The 19,205-nt window shown below is 59.5% G+C and overlaps 2 protein-coding genes across 3 annotated transcripts in view; both read right to left on the bottom strand.

The window, feature by feature from the left end:
- Positions 1-6,170, bottom strand: part of PARVG (parvin gamma) — a 22,424-nt gene extending 16,254 nt beyond the window's left edge. Inside the window, exons 1-4 of the mRNA XM_040637683.1 lie at positions 6,011-6,170; positions 4,475-4,569; positions 2,259-2,323; positions 352-454 (exon numbers count right to left, since the gene is read on the bottom strand). Of these exons, the coding sequence (XP_040493617.1) occupies positions 352-454; positions 2,259-2,323; positions 4,475-4,553 (247 nt within the window). The 5' untranslated portion in view covers positions 4,554-4,569; positions 6,011-6,170. The remainder of the gene's footprint in view (positions 1-351; positions 455-2,258; positions 2,324-4,474; positions 4,570-6,010) is intronic.
- A 2,861-nt stretch (positions 6,171-9,031) lies between these two features.
- The window catches only part of PARVB (parvin beta), a 98,131-nt gene continuing 87,957 nt past the window's right edge, over positions 9,032-19,205 (bottom strand). For both annotated transcript variants that reach the window (XM_040637679.1, XM_008702905.2), the window contains exons 11-13: positions 17,525-17,626; positions 13,398-13,470; positions 9,032-11,921 (exon numbers count right to left, since the gene is read on the bottom strand). In XM_040637679.1, coding sequence (XP_040493613.1) covers positions 11,845-11,921; positions 13,398-13,470; positions 17,525-17,626 — 252 coding nt within the window. In that variant the 3' untranslated portion in view covers positions 9,032-11,844. The remainder of the gene's footprint in view (positions 11,922-13,397; positions 13,471-17,524; positions 17,627-19,205) is intronic.

The raw sequence follows: 19,205 nt of genomic DNA, 5'->3' as shown, positions 1-19,205 counted from the left end.
GGGGGGTCCACCCGGGGCCGGGAGGCAGTGCTGAGTGAAGGCATCCTGGGGAGCACTAGGTGTTTCCAGACTAAGACAGGGCCCCCCGGGCAGGAGTCCAGCCCACCTCCACCCGCCCGGGGTGTCTCACTGCTGGCCTGTGTTCTCCAGCAGCTGGGTGCAGCCCGAGGCCAGGGACCCGGGTTCTTCCGTTAACCCCCGGGAGACTATAAACAGCAGGCACTCCATACATGACATTCAACAGGGGGCAGGAGGGTGACGCTGAGTGAGGAGCCCACCCGTGGGGGCCTGGAGGGGCCGGGCTGGGGGGCTGGGGCCCAGACCCGTGCAGCCCTGGGAGCCGCCACTTACGGAAAAGGTGGTGCAGGATGAGCCCATCGAATATGTCCTCCTCCAGGCTGCGGACCACGATGTGCTCGGGGAGGAGTTTGGCATTGATCCACTCCATCAGCACCTGAAAACCCCAGGGGGACAGCTGACCCCGAACCACTCCTCACCTCTTCCCCCACGTGGCTCAGTTCTGACCTTGGCCCGGATTGCCCTCCTCCCACCTGCCAACTGCTACCCATCCTTCAAGACCAGGTCAAACGCTGCCTCCTCTGGGAAGCCCTCCCTGCTCTCCCAGGCTGCGTTAGGGTCCTGCTCTAGGCTCCCAGGGACCAGAGCATTGTGGGGCTGTCTTCACCAGGGACCAGGGCACAGTGGGGCTGTCATTTGTCCTGTGCAAGGTGTCGGGAAGCTACTGTAACAGGTACCTGGACGTGGGGAGGTGGCTTAGGGACTGGATAATTGGGAAGAGCTTTGAAGACCCTTGACAGGAAAAGCCTAAATGGCCTCCAAGAGCTGTTGGTAGGAATCTGGACACGAAGCAGCACTTCCGGTGAGAGCTCAGGAGAGGGAGGACACAGTATCGGGAACACGGAGGAGGCTCCGTGGCGAGGAAGGCACACACTGGGGAGGCGCGTCTACACGCCGAGGGACACCAAGGGTGTCAGAGATATCTGATGGCAGGAGAAAGGCCGGGAATGGGTTCCCCCTCAGAACTTCCAGGAGGAAGCCCCCTGCCCACACCTTGGCTTAGACTTCGGGCCTCCAGGCTGGGAGAGCATCAACCCCTCGTTTTAAGTCACGTGGTTTATGGCACTTAGTGGCGGCAGCCCCAGGGCACTGGCACAGGGGCAGTGGGTGTCCCACCCAATGCCCCAGACTCGTGGCTGTGGGGCACCCCTCTGTCCCCCCTGCAGCTCTGCCCGGGCACCCCACCCTGCTGGGGCTCGACAGGCCACAAGGGCAGGAAGCAGACCCCTGTGCCTTTAAGGGAGCAGCGCCAGGTACTCCAGAGATGGTGAGTAAACCCCCCAAGCACCTCCGCCTCCCGCACCTGCTCCCAGAAGGGCCCAGTAGGCTTCAGCTCCCACAGCGGCACCTGCCCCGTGGCCCCTTCCCTCCCCATCTCCCCTCTCCGCTTGCTTTCCTTGTCTCCTGCCATTACCTCCTGACTTGTTACTCACACCCAAACCCTTATCTCAGGATTCGGCTCTTGGAGGAGCCCAAACCAAGACGTGTCAGCACCGGACATGTCAGAACGAGCTGGTTCTGATGGTGGGAAAGGTGGGATGGAGGGAGTGAGGGAACAGGAGGCAGAAAGGAAGGGAGGGGAAATGGCCATGATCTGGGGGTGGAAGGTGGTGCAGGCCAGGAGGCCTCCCTGGAGGAGGCAACAGAAAGGCCATGTGGAGATTGGAGAAGTAGGGCGGAGGAAAACAGAGGCCTGAGCCTGCCTGTGCTCAGCTGGTCCAGCAGCCACAGACTCAGAGCCGAGGAGAGACTGGGTAACCCAGGTGACCCACGCCCGTTCCTGCCCATTTTGCCAGCTCTCCATGGCCTCGGACTGGTGAAAGAGCACGGGGTTTGGGGCCTGGGTCAAACTCCAGCTCTGGTCAGCCATTGGCCAGCCCTGTGTCCCCCACAGGTCAGGTCAACCCTCTGAGCCTCCCTATTCGCTCCATGGGATGCAAAACAGCAGATCCGTCTCAACCGTCGTGAGACTTGTTGTGATCAGCCATGTAAAGGTACACAGTAGGTGCTCAATAAACGTTCTTTTATGTAGTCATTCAACAGGCCTGCTGGGGACCTGCAGGGTCACCACCCGCCAGCCTGAGGTCAGAGAGGGGAGGGGTGGCCTGCTGTCCGCACCCCAAGATGATGAAAAGACGCCCTGCAGAGACATCAGGAGAGACCACAGGGAGTTGCTGTACCTTTTGTAGTTCTTCAAATTTGGGATCCTGCCGGGAAGTGGGGGGCAGGTATTTCTTCTTTTCTCCTGGAAGCAGAGGTGAGTGTGACACGTGTGGGGACCCTGCAGGGAGCCGGGCAGCTCTCTCCCTGCAGCTCAGCTGTATGCAGCCCCTTGACACGAGGGGAATTTGGTCCTGCTGCTTCTCTCACTCACACACACATGCGCACACACATGCATGCGCACACACGTGCACATACACACACAGGCACACACACACACATGCACATACACAGTCGTCGATACACGCGCACACGCACACGCACACGCGCACACATGTGCACATACACACACAGGCACACGCACACACACCCTGAGCATCGAATGTCTAAAGTGACTTGGATTTCCCAGACACGCCTCGTCCTCCACGCCTCTTTCTTTGCCCACTCTGTTCCCGCCACACCTGAAACGCCCTCCCCTCTCACTTCCCTCATGAGCACCATCTCGTCCTCAGGCACAACAATATTTATATTTTGGCGACACGCTTAGCCTGAAAAACTATTTCTTGTTTGAAATTCAAATTTAACTCAGCCCCCTGTGTTTTATCTGGCAATTCTACCCACTGACTTAAGAAGGCGCAGGGCTCACACAAGCCCAGGACCGGGCACCAAGGGGCCGAGGCGGATTCCCCCTGCGCCTCTCTGGCTCCCCAGCGTGGGCAGGACACCGAGGCCACCCCGGCCGACTCTCCGAGCCCCAGGACCCTGGTCGGCAGCTTCCTGACGTTAGACTCACAGAACCCACACTTGTCAGGGCTGAGAGGGAACTACAAGATTATCTAGCGTCAGTGAACACGGGGGAAATGGAGTCACCACGTGGGGACTGCCTTGGCCAAGTTCACAAAATGCAATGTCTCTGTCTTCATATGACTCAGCCGGGGACCTTTCCTGGATGTACCAAGAACCTTCACGTACCACCCAGCCCCATGTCTCCTGACAAGTAGGAGGGCTATCTACCCCGCTCGGCACCGGCAGGCTCTGGACCAACGCTCGGGGGAGCGGGTGGACGAATGGCTCTGGGGGTACACCCCCCACCCCGCCCCTTCCCGGAGCAGGTTTCCTGCCGCTGAGTCATCCCACGTTCCAGCTCCGCCTGCCAGTACTGCAGTATGTCTAAATCAACTGTAAAACAAAAAATAAATATTTTTTCAAATAACTAAGCCCTACCACTAACAGCAGTTTTGCTAAGGACGCTTTCCAGCCTGAAACCTTCAATAAACAGAGAGCTCCAGACAACTAAGGAAGTCAGCCTCCCGACGCTGCTCCCCCTCCCACCCAGCCGGCCCCCCGGGGTCTCGCTCACTGCCCCGGGGGTCTCTTGGGGGCACCGCCCCGGGGGTCCCGGCCACACCGCGCATCTCCAAAGGCTGTCTTCACAGCCTCGAGAACAGGCTGCATTCTGCTCTTTCACTTCAATGATTTCACCCTTTCTCTCCATCATCATACTTATGTTTGAAAGGTGACATAAATTCCAGTGAGTTCGCTTAAAGCCCCTGCTGAGCGGGACCTTTGGGTTGCTTCCTATTTTGCTTCTTTCTGTAACAGGGTGAGGACGGCCTGGGGCACCCACATTGTCCTTTCCGACTGTCTCCTGGAAGGGAGGTTTCAGGGGCAGCGGCCACAAGCTCCCTGAGCTCGGAGAACAGGCTTGTGGACTTGCCCAGTCCTATGCCCACCCCCAGATCGACCAGCCCCCATCCCGCGAGGCGTCAGCACTGCGTGGAGGGCACAGAAACTCAGTGCCGGAGCCGCCCTCCTTGGGTTCAGAATCCCAGCCCCACCACAGTAATGGAGACACCTGCTCCCTGCTACGTTCCTCTCTGGGCCTCAGTTTCCTCGTGTATGTCGAGGAGGCAGGGACATCTACCCTCAGAGCAAAAAAATGAGACGCCGCTCCTGAATAAATAGTAGCAGTTGGCATCTCCTCTTCAATGTCACCAGTAACCTCGAGATGTGTGGTCATGAGAGGTATGGGGATGCCTGCGGAAGTTTCTGGAAGCGGGGCAGGGGGCTGTCAAGGACGGAGCAGAAGGCATTCGTGGGGGCCGAACAGAACTGGGGGCTCAGATGACAACTTGGAAAGCAAGGCGGTGCCCAGACCCACCTATTGGGTTCCTGCTGTACAGACCCTCACCCCCTCTGCCCTGCCCGGCCCCCCCGCCCCACTTGGACACGGCACCTTGTGGGAGGTCCTCCTCCGCCGGCGGGCCCGTCACCTTAGGGAGCTGCAGCAGGTTGTAGAGGGACTCTGACTCCATTTCTCCCTCGCTGGCCCTGGGGGTGCAGGGGATAGAAGGCATCACCATCCCAGGAGCCCCACGCTCGCTCTGTGAGTCATTGCTTCCCGGCTTCGAGGCACAGGGAGAGAGGGCGGGGGCTGCCTACACAAGGGGACAGGTCCCCCTGATGAGAAGTAGGCATGGGCCAATTCTTCCAGGACCCTGAGCCCGAGGCAGGTGGGCACAGCGGGGCACCGCCAGCCTTTGAACGAGCAGACCATGCCAACATCCCCCAGACGCCTCTGACGCTCCACACAGGCCTGGCTCTCAGAGGGCGGCCTGGCCCTGCCCGGCCCGGTTCTAGACGAGGCTTTCTACAACAGGGCTTATCACCCTGGCCGCTCTGTGGTTTGGGGGTCTCATTGCTCATGCCAGCATGGGAGGGGCCAGCATTTACAGCCTGTGTGCAGCCCCCTTCGCATGTTTGTTACGGGCAGGGGGCTGGGCTCAAACCCCGCGCGATGGGGCAGATTCAGAAGCTGGCCCTGACCTCCTTCCTGTTTCCCGGCGCTCACTTCCTCTCCCGCTCTGCCCGCAGCTTTGCCCCCTTCTTCGGTCCCCGCATCTTCCCCAGCGTTTCTGGTCCCAAACGGACATTGGGACTGGGGTGTCATGCATCAGAATGGTGGCCAGCTCCAGCCCCCGGGGAGGCCCCCAAGGATGGGGGCATTCACAGGGGCTGCAGCCCCCCATCACCCTAGCAGCCAGCCCAGGGAGCTGGACACTGCTGGCGGCTCCATCCTGCCCTGAGTCGAGGATGGGGGAGAACATAGCCGTGGGGCCAACGCTACCCCCTGGGTAGGCCTCCAAGCCACCTGTTGGACAGGACTCAGTTTGAAGGATGCGGCCAGAGAAAAGAACCATGCCTGGGGGTTAGGCAGCCCAGGTTCCAGGCTGGTTCCTCCTCATTCTCCTTGTATGACTTTGGACAAATCCCCTCCCTTTCTGGTCCTGAAGATCTTTACAGGGCAGGGCCGGACTCCGAGCTCACCGAAGGCCATGGAGTAGACAGAGCGCTGGAACAGCCTCAAGCTATCGGCTGCCCCGGGCAGCCCCTCCCCGCCCTGGGCCTCAGTTCCTGCATCTGAAACTGGGTGGCCCCTCTTCCCCATGCGTTGGATGAAGCTTGGGGGAGACGGCAGGTGGAAAGGGAGGCTGCCCGCCTGGCCAAACGATGGGATGCTGCCTGTCTGCCTGTCCGGCCCTGGAGGGAGGAACGGCCGCTTCTAAGCCTGGGTGGCTGGAGGGGCACAGGGGCTCAGGGCTCCGCCTGGCCCGACTCCCTCCCTGTGCGGCCTCAGCAAAGGCTGTGTTCTCTGGGGTCGGTTTCCACAAGCCCCTGGGAGCCCTCCCTCGGTGAGCTCGGGCTCCCAAGCATTAGAGGCAGAAAGACCCAAGCCGGGGGCTCCGTGAGCTAAGACGCCAGGAGGACTCACCCGGCTGCCTCCTCCACACCAGGAAATGAAGGCCTCGTAGCTCGTGATCACTGGCTTCCAAATAAAAGTCACGTTCCCAGCCGTGGGGGGCTGGAGCAGCCGGGGCAAGGCCGCGGCCACGCGCGCTGCTCACTTCCTCCAGGCCTGTGGCTTCCGCACGGCCTGCTCGGCTGCGTCTGCCGGAGCTTCCTCCTCGCTGGGCCGCAGGGACTGCTGCCTCCACGGCCCCACCGGAAAGCTCTGTCCCCGGAGCCCCCACCACCCAGCCACACCTCCTGGCCCTCAGATGCCTCGCAGGCACCTCAGGTCTGCAATGTCTCCCTTCTCTCCCTCTCCTCTCCCCACCACGCAACCCAAGCCAGTCCCTCCCGGCCTCGCCAGCTCCGAGTGACAGTGCCAGCCAGCCAGCCGCTGAGGCCAGAGACCCCCACACCCCCACGATCAGCGAACTGTGAGCCCTGCGTCGGGCCGTCCCTCCACCTGCACACCCCCACCCAGCCAGCCAGCCCCTCTTCCCCTCTTCGTCTGGCCTGGACCAAACAGGTGCCTCCTTGCTCAAGCCCCGCAGCCAGCCTCCATACCCCAACCCCTGTCCGGGATGCTCAGGTCCCAGACCCCTCAAAACCCACCAATGGCATCCCAGCTCTCTTAAAGTAAAATCTAGCCTGCACGGCCCAGCGTATGTCCTGACCGACCTGCCAGCTAGATCATTCCCATCTCCAAACCCCAGCGACGCTGACCGCCTTTCTGCTTCCCGAACACACCACATGCCTTACAGTTTCCTCTGCCTAGAAGCCCCTGCTCCAGCTTTGAAAGGGGCCAAGGTCTCATCCTTACCATCAGCTTAAACGCCAGCGCCTTCAGGAAGCCTTCCCTAACCGCCTTCCCTAAAAGAGGTCGTGGGCAGGATTCCTTACGGCAGGTCTGAAGGTCTTTGTGTCCGAGTGTCTAGAACAACGCCTGACAGCAAGCCGACTCGATGCACAAATGCTGTCGGCTGCTGTGGCCGAGGGGACGAGGTTCTTCCAGAGAAGTGGGCCTTGACGGATGAGTAAGAGTTTGCCAGCTAAAGATGTGTGAGAATGTTCGGGTGGAGGGACCGGTGCGTGCAAAGGTGTTACGGAGTTTGAGGACAGAGGCCCCAGGATGGCAGGATGGCCGGCGATCAGGTCGGATCCAAGCTGGGGTCCTGCACTCGAATCTTTCTGAGCCAGGATGAAACAGTATTCACGGCAGCAGCGACCCTGCTGAGGGACCAGGAAGCCAAGCACCGTGTTTCTGCCACAAAAGGGGCAGAGCAGGTGGGAAGCAGCAACAAGGGCGCGTGTGCGCAGGAAAGAGGCGTTGTTCACGAGAACTTACAAAAATGACAGAAAGTATTAGTGGTTATTACGGCTAATGTTTATTGAGTAACTGACGACGAAGCAGACGGTCCTGAGGGCTTTGATTTTACTGGGGGCAGCTTCTGCTGTCATCCCCGCCTACAGAGGAAGACAGAGGGGCAGGATTCCGTTTCCGCCACCCCGACGGCCCCGTGGGAGCCCGGGGTTTGTGGCGCAGTGGGGTGGGCAGCAGCGGTGCCCACACACCGGCGTGGCTTGTGCGAGTGTGGCAGGCACGGCGTGGCCCTGGGGTCACTGTGCTGCCAGGTCCCCGAAGAGATGGCGCGTCCAAATGGGAAAACGGAAGAGTGGTTCACAAAGCGTCGGGTGGGGCCGGGTTCAGGGAACCTAGAAGAGACGGTGTTGCCCCCCGGGACTGGCAACACGAGGGTGCTGTTGCCACTCTGAAGCCCAACGGGGCAGAAGCCAGGGACGACACCAGAGCCCAAGAGATGGCAGGAGCTCTGAGCCGGCCGCCAGCCAGGGGCTGTGGTAGAGGGGGGCACGCTGACCCACGGTGGCCCAGCAGAGGGCCAACAACACCCTGATCACGCTCACGCCCCCTACCCTCCTTCCTGCCAGGGCCTCCCACCAGCAGAATCCCCATGGAGGGCAGAGGCAAAAAAGCCCACCCAGGCACCCGGTGAGGCCCGGGCACCAGACACCAAGGAGTGGGTCTCCGGGGTCGTCGGGAAACATCTGGCCCAACGTTGATGCCTCGGGAGCCAGCAGCCAGTCACTAGCCTCCCGCAGAGGCCGCGGGCGCTGCGGGGTCATCGGACTAGTCCGTGATGGGGGCTCTGTCCCCAGACTGCGGCTCTAGCCTCCCCGAGGCTCTGGGGTCGCCTCATTTCCAGTATTAGACTCCTTCCTGTTCAAGCAACTACGGCGACACCAGGCATCGGCCACTGGACCTGGGCTAACAGAGGAAGTGGTACCGTTGAGGAAGGCAGATCCTAAGCGAGCAAGGGATGATGGATCTGGTGAGGGGAACTCGAGGGAAATTTCCACCGTGGAAAGTGCGGGATAATGAACTGGCCGTACTTGCGCGGGAACGACGCAGCTTTGGACCAGGCATCCCTCCGAAGCTGGGTCCTTTCCAGCAGCAGTTTGGGACCCTTCGTATTTTTACAGCCCCAAGGCCTCTGCGGATCAGCGATACTTGAATAGGGACACTTTCAATGCCGCATAGAGGAAAGTTTGAGCCCCCTGAATCATCCCGTGACTTCTGCAGGGAAGGTTTACAGCACGGCCACCATCGAGGGTCACCCGGACCCCTCGCCCTGCAGCGCAAGGAGCACACCGGCCCCCTGGAGCGGCGCTGTCCAGCCGACATCACCAGCATCACCAGCCCGCGGCCACCGTCCGTGCCGCTTTGAACCAGCCTGACGGGCCAACTTACCCAGCTCGGCTCATCGCTAGGACTCATCTGCGGCTGTGACTCTGTCCCCTCTTTTCCCCTCGTGGCTCCCACCCAGGAACGCCTCGGCCCAACCCACGCGGGGCCCGTCCCCCACACCGGGCTGCGTGTCTGCTCCTCCACCCACCTGCCGGTCTGGAAGCTTCCAGGCCCAAGCTCCGGGCGGCCGCGACCGAGGACCACTAACGCACAGAAAGAAACAGAGGCAGCACACAGCCCCACACTCCCGAGCTCTGTATTGGAATAAATAACAACAGCACACCGTTGGCACCACACAGCACTTTCCCACCCAAGGCTCGGACTCCGGGGAGGTCGGGTTCACAGCGGGGCCCACGGCACACGGAGGAGCCAGGCGGGCGGTGCTGGCAACACAGCCAGGGCTTTCGCGTCTTTTATTCGATACCCAGACATCCAAAGGCGTCATGGCTTAAAACAGTTAAAAAGACAATGAAACACGGGCGCGCAGAAGAGAGTGAGAAAAAGCGTTCAGCTCCTTTAGAGCACGGTTCTTTGTCCCATCCAGTTAGGACATTAGGGCCCACGGGGCTCGGGGCTCTGCGTGCATGAGACCCTGTGGTTGTCTCAGGGAAGCAAAGCTGCAGCCTCCCCGTGGCCAGCGGGAGCCTCAAACAGCCGCTCCGAGAAGGATAAGAGATGATCGTCTCACGGCCCCTGCCCGGGCCCTCGCTCGGGCCCCGCAGACCCTGAGCCGGTGCTGCTCGGGCACGAATGATCTCGCTTCCACTTAGTTCATGTGGAGGGTCCCCCCCCCAACAGAAAAACAATTCACTGAAAAGGTGGGTCAATTGAGGAGGAAGGGTTCTAGAACGTTCTGAGATTAAGTGGCTTCTATTGCACAAGTTACCCCAAGAAGACGCCCCAGCATGGCAGACCCTGAAGCTTACAACTATGGTCGCTAAGCCAGGAGGCTGATCACAGGAGGAGAGGCCACCCCCAGAGTTCACCCCGCCATCCGCCTCAAGACTGTGCCCCCCACGCGAACGCCAGGGTCTCGCGTTGAACTCTGATTCAGAGAGGACAGCGGAATGAAATGTGTAAAGCACAGGGAACCCACTTGAAAAAAGCCAGTTTGGACGACAGAGCACCTGCTTGCCTTGGAACCGTGGCCTGAACAGTCGGCTCCGTGAGGCCAGCATGCCTCTCACAGTTGGCCCGTATCTCTGGACCCCCTTTACCAGAAACACAGACGGCTTGAAGGGCACTCCCCGTCCCCCAGGACCACTGCTCCCCTTCCAGGCACGGAGCCCACCGGAGCTGCCCACCTGCACCAAAAACCCCGAGGTTGCACTCTTCCCAAATGCTGGTCTCCCGTCCTTCGGCCCCCGGGACCCCCGGGGATGGGCACAGCCTGGCCAGGCCCGCCTGCGAAAGCCGGAGGACCGGCCTCCAAGGCTCTGGCAGCCGGCTGGGATGCCACGCGTGTAACGAAGTCGGCACAGAACGTTCCAGCCTTGGCTCTTATGCCAGAGTGGCCCTTTAATGTCGCTGCATCCCGCAGGAGATGCTGTAATACTGTTTTAATTATTTCTCTCCCCTGCTGGGAAACCCCCTCCATCGGAACGGCTCCTCGGAAAGTAGCACCAGCCTCGCAGCAGAGCCGAGACAAGCAAGTACAGGGCTTCCTGAGTGGTGGGCGCCGGTGTTCCATGTAATATTAACGACCGGCACAACCGCTCCGATTGACAGCAGGCAGGTGACAACCAGAGACGAGAAAGGCCTGTCCTGCTTGGGCAGCAGATGCTGAGAGCCCAGGGAGGAGGCTGCCATGCGGGGGGGTTGTGTGACACAGGACAGGTGCCCCCCCAGCAGAGGGGCCCCCCCGTTCCTCTCTTGAGCCAAGGTGAGCGGGGAGGGGGTGAACAGCATTCCTTTCAGGGGTGCCCAGTGGGAGATGCCAGCAGGGTTCCAGAAAGCCACCCTGGGGAGGAGCGATGTGAAGACTTCATATCCCCCAATAAGGCCTGAACTGTGACCCCAGAATCCGTATGTTGAAGCTCTAAGCCTGAGTACCCAGAATGTCACCGTATTTGGAGATGGGGTCTTTACAGAGGTCAGTACGTTACGAGGTCACACGGGTGGCCCTCATCCATCATGACGGGGGTCCTTGTAAGCGGAGATTAGGACACAGACAGCTACAGAGGGAGGACCACGTGAGGACACGGCAAACGGACGGCCATCTGCACGCCAGCAGAGGGGCCTCGGGACGAGCCAGCCCTGCCCGGATGCTGGACTTCTGGACTCCGGAGCTGGGGGACCATCCACTGCTGTTGCCTGAGCCCCGTCTGTGGCGCTTTGCCATGGTGGCCCCTGCAAACTGAGAGACTCCGCTTTTTAGAAGTTTGAAGATGCATCTATTCCCAAACAGGGCCTCTGAGATTTATCAAGCAACGCTTTAGATCAGGCTCCTGACATAGCACACTTGGTCATCACCAAAAAAAAAAAAAAAAACAGAAATTGCTCCAGCAAATCCTGCCTCCCGCACAGTGGCCACCGAGGGTCGCCTGGGTCTCAGATGCTCGTGCAAAGGGTAAATGAGAAACACTGGCTGGTCAAGAAGCAGAACGTGGGGTGGGCCCTCCTGTCCCATCAAGAGCTCCTGAGACTTGAGAGGGAAGTTTTTAAAACTACAAAATACTTTTTACTAAAAAGGCCTTGCTTCCAAGGAGACTCCCCCACCACAGCCGAGCTGGCTTGTGTCTCCTGCAGAGCCGTGGGTGCTCTTCTGCTCGCCCGTGGCCGTGGCCCTTACCTGCTCCATGGAAAGGCTTGTGGGGCACCCCCTCCCCAGGCTGAGGGATATGGGTGGGATCAGGGCCGACAAGTATCACAGCATGGGAGGGGGGCACGCCAACACTGGGGTTTTCAAAGGACCCTGCCCACTGCGGGTTACACGAGGGAGCTTCAGAGCAATAACCAGGAACGGCCGGGTGGGGTGGTGGTGGGATGGGAGGGGGCAGGGAACAAGGTTGGCAGGCCTCCCTGCCCCGCAGAGCCTCTGCAGCCCGCTGCTATCACTCCAGGTCCTTGTACTTGGTGAACAGGTTGTAAAGAACCCTCAGGGTGGATTTGAGATCCAGGTTCACCACATCTGCGGAAGGAAACGGAGACACCGTTGGTGGGGCAAGAGTCCCTGAGCCCTGGTGCCGGCCCGTGGGGGGGCACGGGGCGCCTGTCATGTCTGCAGCAGCATGCTTCAGCTTCAAGACCGACAGCCACCCCATCCAGGACGCCCCAGGCAGCGCCATCCTGAGACGCGGGCTGCCGCGGGAGGCCCCGGGCCACCAGCCCTCTCCGCAAGCACCTGGGATGGCAGGACGGGGATGGTCCTGCGTCCCTTCTAGGCCCCATGTCGGGCAAGTCTGGGGACCAGTGGCCTCTATGGGTGTGGGGTCTCCAACAGCCAAGGACATCTGCTGGGGTCCAACACCCATGGGCCAACCTGTGCCAGGATGGACAGCGGGCCTTCTGGGGCAGGGCAGGGGTGGGAGCTGCTGCTCCCTCCTGCCTCCTTAAGGTCAAGCAAAGGGCTACGTGGCATGGCCCTCGGCAGGACCCTCAGGGGACCCGACAGCCCAGGAAGTCCAGGCTGCCTTCTTTGGTGAGATGGACACCTGGGTCTTCTCCTCACTTGCTCTATGACCTTAGACAAGTGACCTCCCCGCTCTAGGCCTCGGTCTGTTTGCCTGTAAAACTGGCCCATTGGACCAGATGATGCCAAAGGCCCTTCTTGGGCCACAGAATGATGGTGGTCTTGCTTTCCCCCTGCAGCACTCAACCCCAGAGCGAGAAATAGCATCTCTTCCAGGGGAAGGCTGGCTGAGCAGCTGCCGTGAACCAACAACTGCCCTTATACCGAGTCCCAGAGTGTCTCCAGCCTCAGCTCGTCAGAGCAGGGGGGAAGTGTGGAGAGTCGGCACCACCCTCTTTCCTGCCTTCCCTTTGCAAAGGAGACCAAGATTCACCAAGGAGAAACGGCCTGCTGGCCAGTGTACCCTCACAATAAACTTGACGGCTCCCATATGCACCCGGGGCTCCCAGAGTCTCCCCAGGCCCGAGGCTTCGGCCCCAGCAACCCCCCCGCCCTGGGCCGGCCAACGCTGCAGTGGGAGGAGGTCAGGAGCCACCGAACCGGAGGCAGCCAGCAGGTCCGATGCCCTCTGTGGAAGGGCAGGTCTGAGGAAGGGGCTGCAGGGGGCTAAGCCAGGCCTGCTCCTGGCTCCCCAGGACCCCTGCCCTGGTGGTCCCACCGCCGGCTCCCCGTGCCTCCCTGCTGCGGCTCAGACCCACACACGGCACGACCGTGCTTCATCCCTGCAGGGTCAGACACCGAACGCCCATCCTGCTGCGGCAAGCCTTCGATCTCCTCGCAGGGCATGAAACAGCATCTCATCTGCAGGGGCGCGCAGACCCCGAGGCTCGTGGGCAAAGGTCACGTGTCCTCCAGGCCAAGCAGTTACCAAAGACCAGCGTCGGTGGTCCCGCCAGCACAGTCCTCCTGCTCCCGGGAGCTAAGGGCACAGGGGGCCCGGGAGCTGCGGTTGGCAGGGCTGGGGCGGGGCATTACCTTCAGGGCGAGCCTTGGGTGTCTTGAGCCCTCCATCCAGCATCAGCTCAAAGGCAAACGCCACGTTGTGAACCTGCCGAGGAAGCAAGAGGGGAACCTGTACATCCCCAGGACCCAAGTGGCCCGACGCAGGGCACGGGGTGGGCGGGGGCGCTGGGTGAAGATGCTCACTAGATGGGCCTGACTCCCCTCACCGGCGATGGGGGGGCAGCTCAGAGATGCAGGGGTGAAGGCACAAAGCCTGCCCTCGAGGGCTCCGGGGTCCCCGAGTATCTGCTCTGCCATAGGCCACACGCTGAGAAGTGACCATGACTCTATCCCTTTTACAGATGAGGAAACCAAGGCTCAGAAGGACAAGTCACCTCCCAGAGGCACCCGGCACCATGCACTGGCCCCGGCACAGAGTGGCCGCGCACCGTGTGCTGGGAGGGCCTCACAGAGCTGCGCGCGCATCGCCGCAGGCAGGACAACGCGCTCAGCGGCAGCGGCGGTCCAGGCACCGGGGACCCTGCCGGAATGGAAGCCAGCCAATGGGGGCTGCAGGTGGCAGTCAGCAGGGCCCTGGTCCTGGCCCCGACTTGCTGGATGTCACAGGAAGGTGGACACCCCACCCCCACCCCCCATGTGGCTTCTCCCTGAAATGAAAGGTACCACTCAGCCCACGAGGATGCTGGAAGCTTGTATTCCCCCAGCAACTTCTAAAGACGGTTAAAATAACACCTTCTCTGCTGCATTTATCCACCTAAATCACAGAGACGCCGGGTGATCAAATCACAGCCAGACAGCTGCTGGGAGCAGAGGTTGTTGGGGGTAGGATCGGGGCGGGGGGGCACCAGAATAGAAAATAAATCATAGAGTCAGAGCTGGAGAGGACCCCGGGGCTCTCAGTAATCACATATTCTTTCAACAGTAATATCTTCATGATTTCAGTGTAAATGAACCAGAAACATGATCCTTTTACTTATAGTTTAATAATTAACCAGGAAAATGATGTTTGACAAAATCATCCGCTGCTGGTCAAAAACCTCTAGCAGCTCAGGGACCGTGCAGCAGCCTCCAGGACCCTCGGCAGCACCAGCACGGGGCAGGTGGTGCTTGGAGGGGCCCCGTGTGGGGACGGGCCCTTCACACCCAGGGCTGGGCGGGGCTGCACATGACCAGACACAGGGGGCCCAGAGGACCCTGGGCCATTCCTGAGGCCCTCGGGCAAAGGCCAAATGGGAACCCCAGGCAGGGCATCAGACATCCAGGGGCACGGAGCCGGCCCGGCCTGAAGGGCCGTGGGGTGAGCTGAGGCTGCTTTTCAGAGGAAGCCCCAGGGCAGAGACAAGTTAGGACAGGGAGCGATGGCTCCTCGAAAGTGCTCAGTGCTAAGCAGGTCGGGCTCCTGAAACCCCAACGCCTGCCCCACACAGAGAACAGCTCCTGACCAGACCCACTTCTGCGCAGTGCAAGACCTTCCTTCTGCTTCCTTCTCAGTATGAGGAAACCGCCAGACAGGAAGTCACCACCACCCTGCTCTCGCCCCAGCCGCGCCCTCACCTCTACCTACCCTCGTGCCTGCAGAGAAGCTGCCCCTGAGTCCAGGCCCCCGGGACAGGGCAGGCAGAGTGGCAAACAGATCCCCAGACCCAAGGGGACCAGGCGATACGCCATGCCCCAAAGCCCCATGACGCCCCTGGGAGCCAGCCACACAGCCAGGACCCCTCAAATCCTTTCCCTCTGCAATTCAAGGGACTTTAGAAAACCTGGCCAGGTGACAGAAGGATAGATGGTTCTAGAATAGGAGTGGGCTCTTCCAGCTCTGCCCTGCTGACTGTGGGAGCTTAGGCTGTCTCTAGGCCCCTCTGAGATCCTATTTCCTCGTCCCCAGGGAGGGAATCAGATGAGAAGACAGAAGGGAAAGCACCTCGAGAACGCGAAGCCCTTTCTTCTATTTGCCGGTAAGAACCACCTCTGAGTCTCCAGGACACACTCCACACTCCAGAGAGAGGGATGCTGTGGAATCTTCCAGAAGGATGATCGATGGGCACAAGGTACTCAGCAAAGAGGCTCCCACAGAGTGAGATTATAAAACAAAGAGCCACGGGTCGTGCCCATGTCTCAGAAAGCTCGAAGAGTGTTGTGTGCCACGGGTCGTACCCATGTCTCAGAAAGCTCGAAGAGTGTGGTGCGTCTGTGTGTAGGAACCTAGGGGTCTGGTCTCATTGTTTAAAAGCCAGCGCAATTGTTTTAAACACAGGTCATCGCTCCGCTTGGGGAAAGCAGCCCCCGATACGTCCCGATCTTAATCACCGAACCTCACTGCCCTTCCCCAGAAAACGCAGAGCCGCTCTAGATCCCTGGCAGCGGAGCCAATGCGCCCCACGGAGCCCGGGCCCCCGGAGATACCTACTGGGTGGTCCCCGGCAGCCACCGCGGCCCGAGAGCTCGGCTGCGGGGCCCAGCCTGGAGCGAGTTCAGCTCTATGCAGCAGGGAGACACCACTGCCTGTGAGCCGGTCGAGCTGATAAATATGACGAGCTCACAAAGAACTTTCCAGTGGCTGCCATGATGACCACCACTCCCTAGGAGGGGCAGGGGGAGAATCCAGGAAGCCGGACAGGAATGCACCGGAATTCCAGCATCCTCCCTAAGGAGAGCTCCAGCTGCCCGCAGAGACTCCCCTTCGCGCGTGCGAACGGGCTCCCAGCATGCTGGATGGATGCTGCCCCGAGAAGCCTTCCCTTCACGGCTCTGGGCAGAGGCGAAGGCGAACGGTCATTCGGGCCTCTCACGCCTCCCAGGCCAGGGCGACGAGCCACAAAAACTTTCACCCCTGCTGCAAAGGGAACAAGGCCGGGGCCGGAGAGAAGGCCCCCCTGCCCGGCATGTGCACAGTCTCATCTTGGAAAGAAACCCAGTTCCGGCTGCTTGGCTCGATTCACCGTTCCTGCTGGTGTTATTATTAATTTGAACAAAGGAAATCTCTCTCCCAAACAATGCTTCTGCAACCAGCCCTGTCGGGCCTGGAAACACACGAGCCTCTTCCCCACACTATCTGTGTTCTCGTTTCCAGAACGACAGCACAGGCACCCTTGTTTCCTGATGGAGTTCTGCTCGCTCCCCTCTGGCTCGCGCTCTCTCCACTCACCACGGCTCGACCGTGCCAGGCCCTCTCTAATCTGTTCTGATTCCATCTCAGCAGGCGAGGCAGGAACAACATTTGGCCACGAGCAAAGTGCCTGCAAGGTGCCAGAAGCATGCAGATTGATAAACACTGGCCCCATTGTCGGATGTTTCCCTGGCTGCTGCCACCTGCTCGCATTGTCTGCCTCTCTGACTCACGGGTCTAGCACTTTGGGAAAATCCAATGACAGATGCCCGTGAGTCCAAAGCAATATGGACAGTGCAGAAGCCAAGTTTCCAAAGGCAATGCGCGAACTCTTGCCTGGACAGGCTGAACTCCGGGGAGCCGTGAGCAGCAGGCAAAACCCCCAGGCACAGACGGGGACACGGGGGGCTCAGCAACCTGAATCCACAGGCTGGGCCCTCTGAGCCCAACAATCCTATGTGGGGAATTTCCCTAGAAACAATCCACAGGAATGGAGATAGATACATACGTAGATAGATCGATCGATCGATAGATTGATAGACAGATATACTTGAGAAGATGCCCTATTATTTTAATGGGGAAAAAAACCCAGAAACAAGTTAATTGTCCAAGAGTGGGGAAACAGGGAGAGTGGTATCAGAACCATGGGACTTTGGGCGACCACCGAGAACAGCACTTGGGGGAATCGGAAGCAGCTGGAAAACCCAGAGGTGACATATGCGTGGCAACAACAGGGGAAGGATGTGCAACTCTACGGACATACGGCCACCATGATTAAAAACGGTACCATCCGATGGGAAGGAGCCCGAAGAGAACACGACACACGGCACTCGGGCGTGCCTGGCACCGCGGATGGGTTTACTTCTATGACTGAGGGCTGGGTTATGTCTCATTGCGGTACCATTTTGGGGGCAGCTTTATTTTTTTGAAGACTCCAGCTAGACTCCAAAAAGAGCCATCGGGGGCTGGTGTGGGCTGTGCGCTTTAGCGAGCATGTCCGGGGCCGCTCTGAGGACGGGGACCCCACACCTACCTTCTGGTCGAAGCTGTCTGGGGTCAGGTAGAAGTTGTGCAGGGGGACGAAGTAGTCCTCCAGGAGGCCCGTGAGCAGAACCAGGTAGACGCCATCTGCAAACTACAGAGAAACACGGGGTGATGTTTCTGGGCCGTACAGGGAGGGGGCGAATGTTCTGCATCCGACCCAAAGAAGGAAAACGTTTGAAAGAAATCCATGCCTCGTTCGGGCAAGAACCTGCACTTAGGTGAAGGCCCCGGGTGCAGAGCATCTCGCCCGGGACTGGATGTGGCCACGCATGTGTTTGGGGCTGGAGTGCATCCACGTGGAGAGGGCCACGGCTCTGGAAGCAGGCAGCCCGGCCACAAGGCCTGTCCCCCCCACTGTTGACCTCGGGGTAACACTGGCTCCCATCTCTCAGGGTTGGCATGAGGACCCAGTGAGAAGGCAGACAGGGAATACCCAGATACAGTGACCACTATGTCTGTGTCGGCTGCTGGAATGATCCGTCCACGAATGACCTGCAGGGCGCCCTATGCTTGGTTTAGGCTCTGCTGCCCCATTCCACCTGCTCACGTTGTCAGCTGCCTGAGCACGTTCTTCTAGCTGTGCTCACGGTGCCAGATGAGACTTTCCCCTGCTTGAGCCCCGGTGACCGTGAACCTCTGCGTGTCCAGCTAGATGAACCTCCAGTGTCCATCCCAGCTGGGCCCCGAACACCGGGCGGCTCTGGGTCAGGGAAAGGCCTGCAGGCTGCAGCCCTCAATCCAGACCCCTCTCCCTGCCACCTGGCCCAGCAGCACCTCCCATCCACAGGAGGGGGACCGGGAATCTAGAACAAAAGACCCAGCTCTTTGGCGGACAGCCTCCCCCACTCCCAATAAGCCAGGAAGCAATTACACCTTTTACAGATAAAGCAATGGCCACCGGTGAAGGTAAGACAAATCGCCCGAGGGGACAAGAGAACCAAGGTACGGGAGGCACCCAGAGGGCAGGCTTCAGCCATCCCCACAGAGGACCGAGATGGCATCTCTGAGGGGCTGTGACTTGCTGGGGTCCGCTGCACGGCCCGACCTTGTGAGGACCCCAGTCTCCAGATGTCTGAAACTGCGTCGTCCAACACGACCGAGACTGGCTGCATGAGCTTAGTGAAATTAGACATTTTCTTTTGTTTGAATGTTGCTGGTTTATCCGTTTTCACTGCGGTAAAATATATGTAACACGAAATCTATTATTTTAACCATTGTTAAGCATCCGGGTCACTGGCATGAAGTCCATTTATGCTGTAACCATCCATCCATCCATCCATCCATCCATCCAACCGTCCACTCTAGAACTCATGTAATTTTGCAAAACTGAAACTCCCTGCCCATTACACAGGAACTCCCCCTCCTCCCCCTCCCCCAGCCCCTGGCGCCCACCACTTTGCTCTCTGACTGTGGGAATCTGCCTCCTCTAGGGACCTCATGTAAGTGAAACGATACAAGATTTAATCTGTTGTGTCCGGCTTATACGGACTTTTTTTTAGTCGCGATAAAACATACATAAAATGCACTATGTTAATCATTTTTAAGCATATAGTTCAGTCTTAAGTACATTCACGCTATTATGTAACCAAGTTCCAAACCTCTTAAATTGAAAAAAATGTTTAAATTAACAAAAATACAAAATTCCATTCCTCAGTCGCACCAGCCACATT

Source organism: Ursus maritimus, unplaced genomic scaffold (assembly GCF_017311325.1).
Source record: "Ursus maritimus isolate PB19 unplaced genomic scaffold, ASM1731132v1 scaffold_21, whole genome shotgun sequence".
Classification (NCBI taxonomy): domain Eukaryota; kingdom Metazoa; phylum Chordata; class Mammalia; order Carnivora; family Ursidae; genus Ursus; species Ursus maritimus.
The sequence above is the reverse complement of the archived record's forward strand: the minus strand, read 5'-3'. Positions and strand labels throughout refer to the sequence as shown.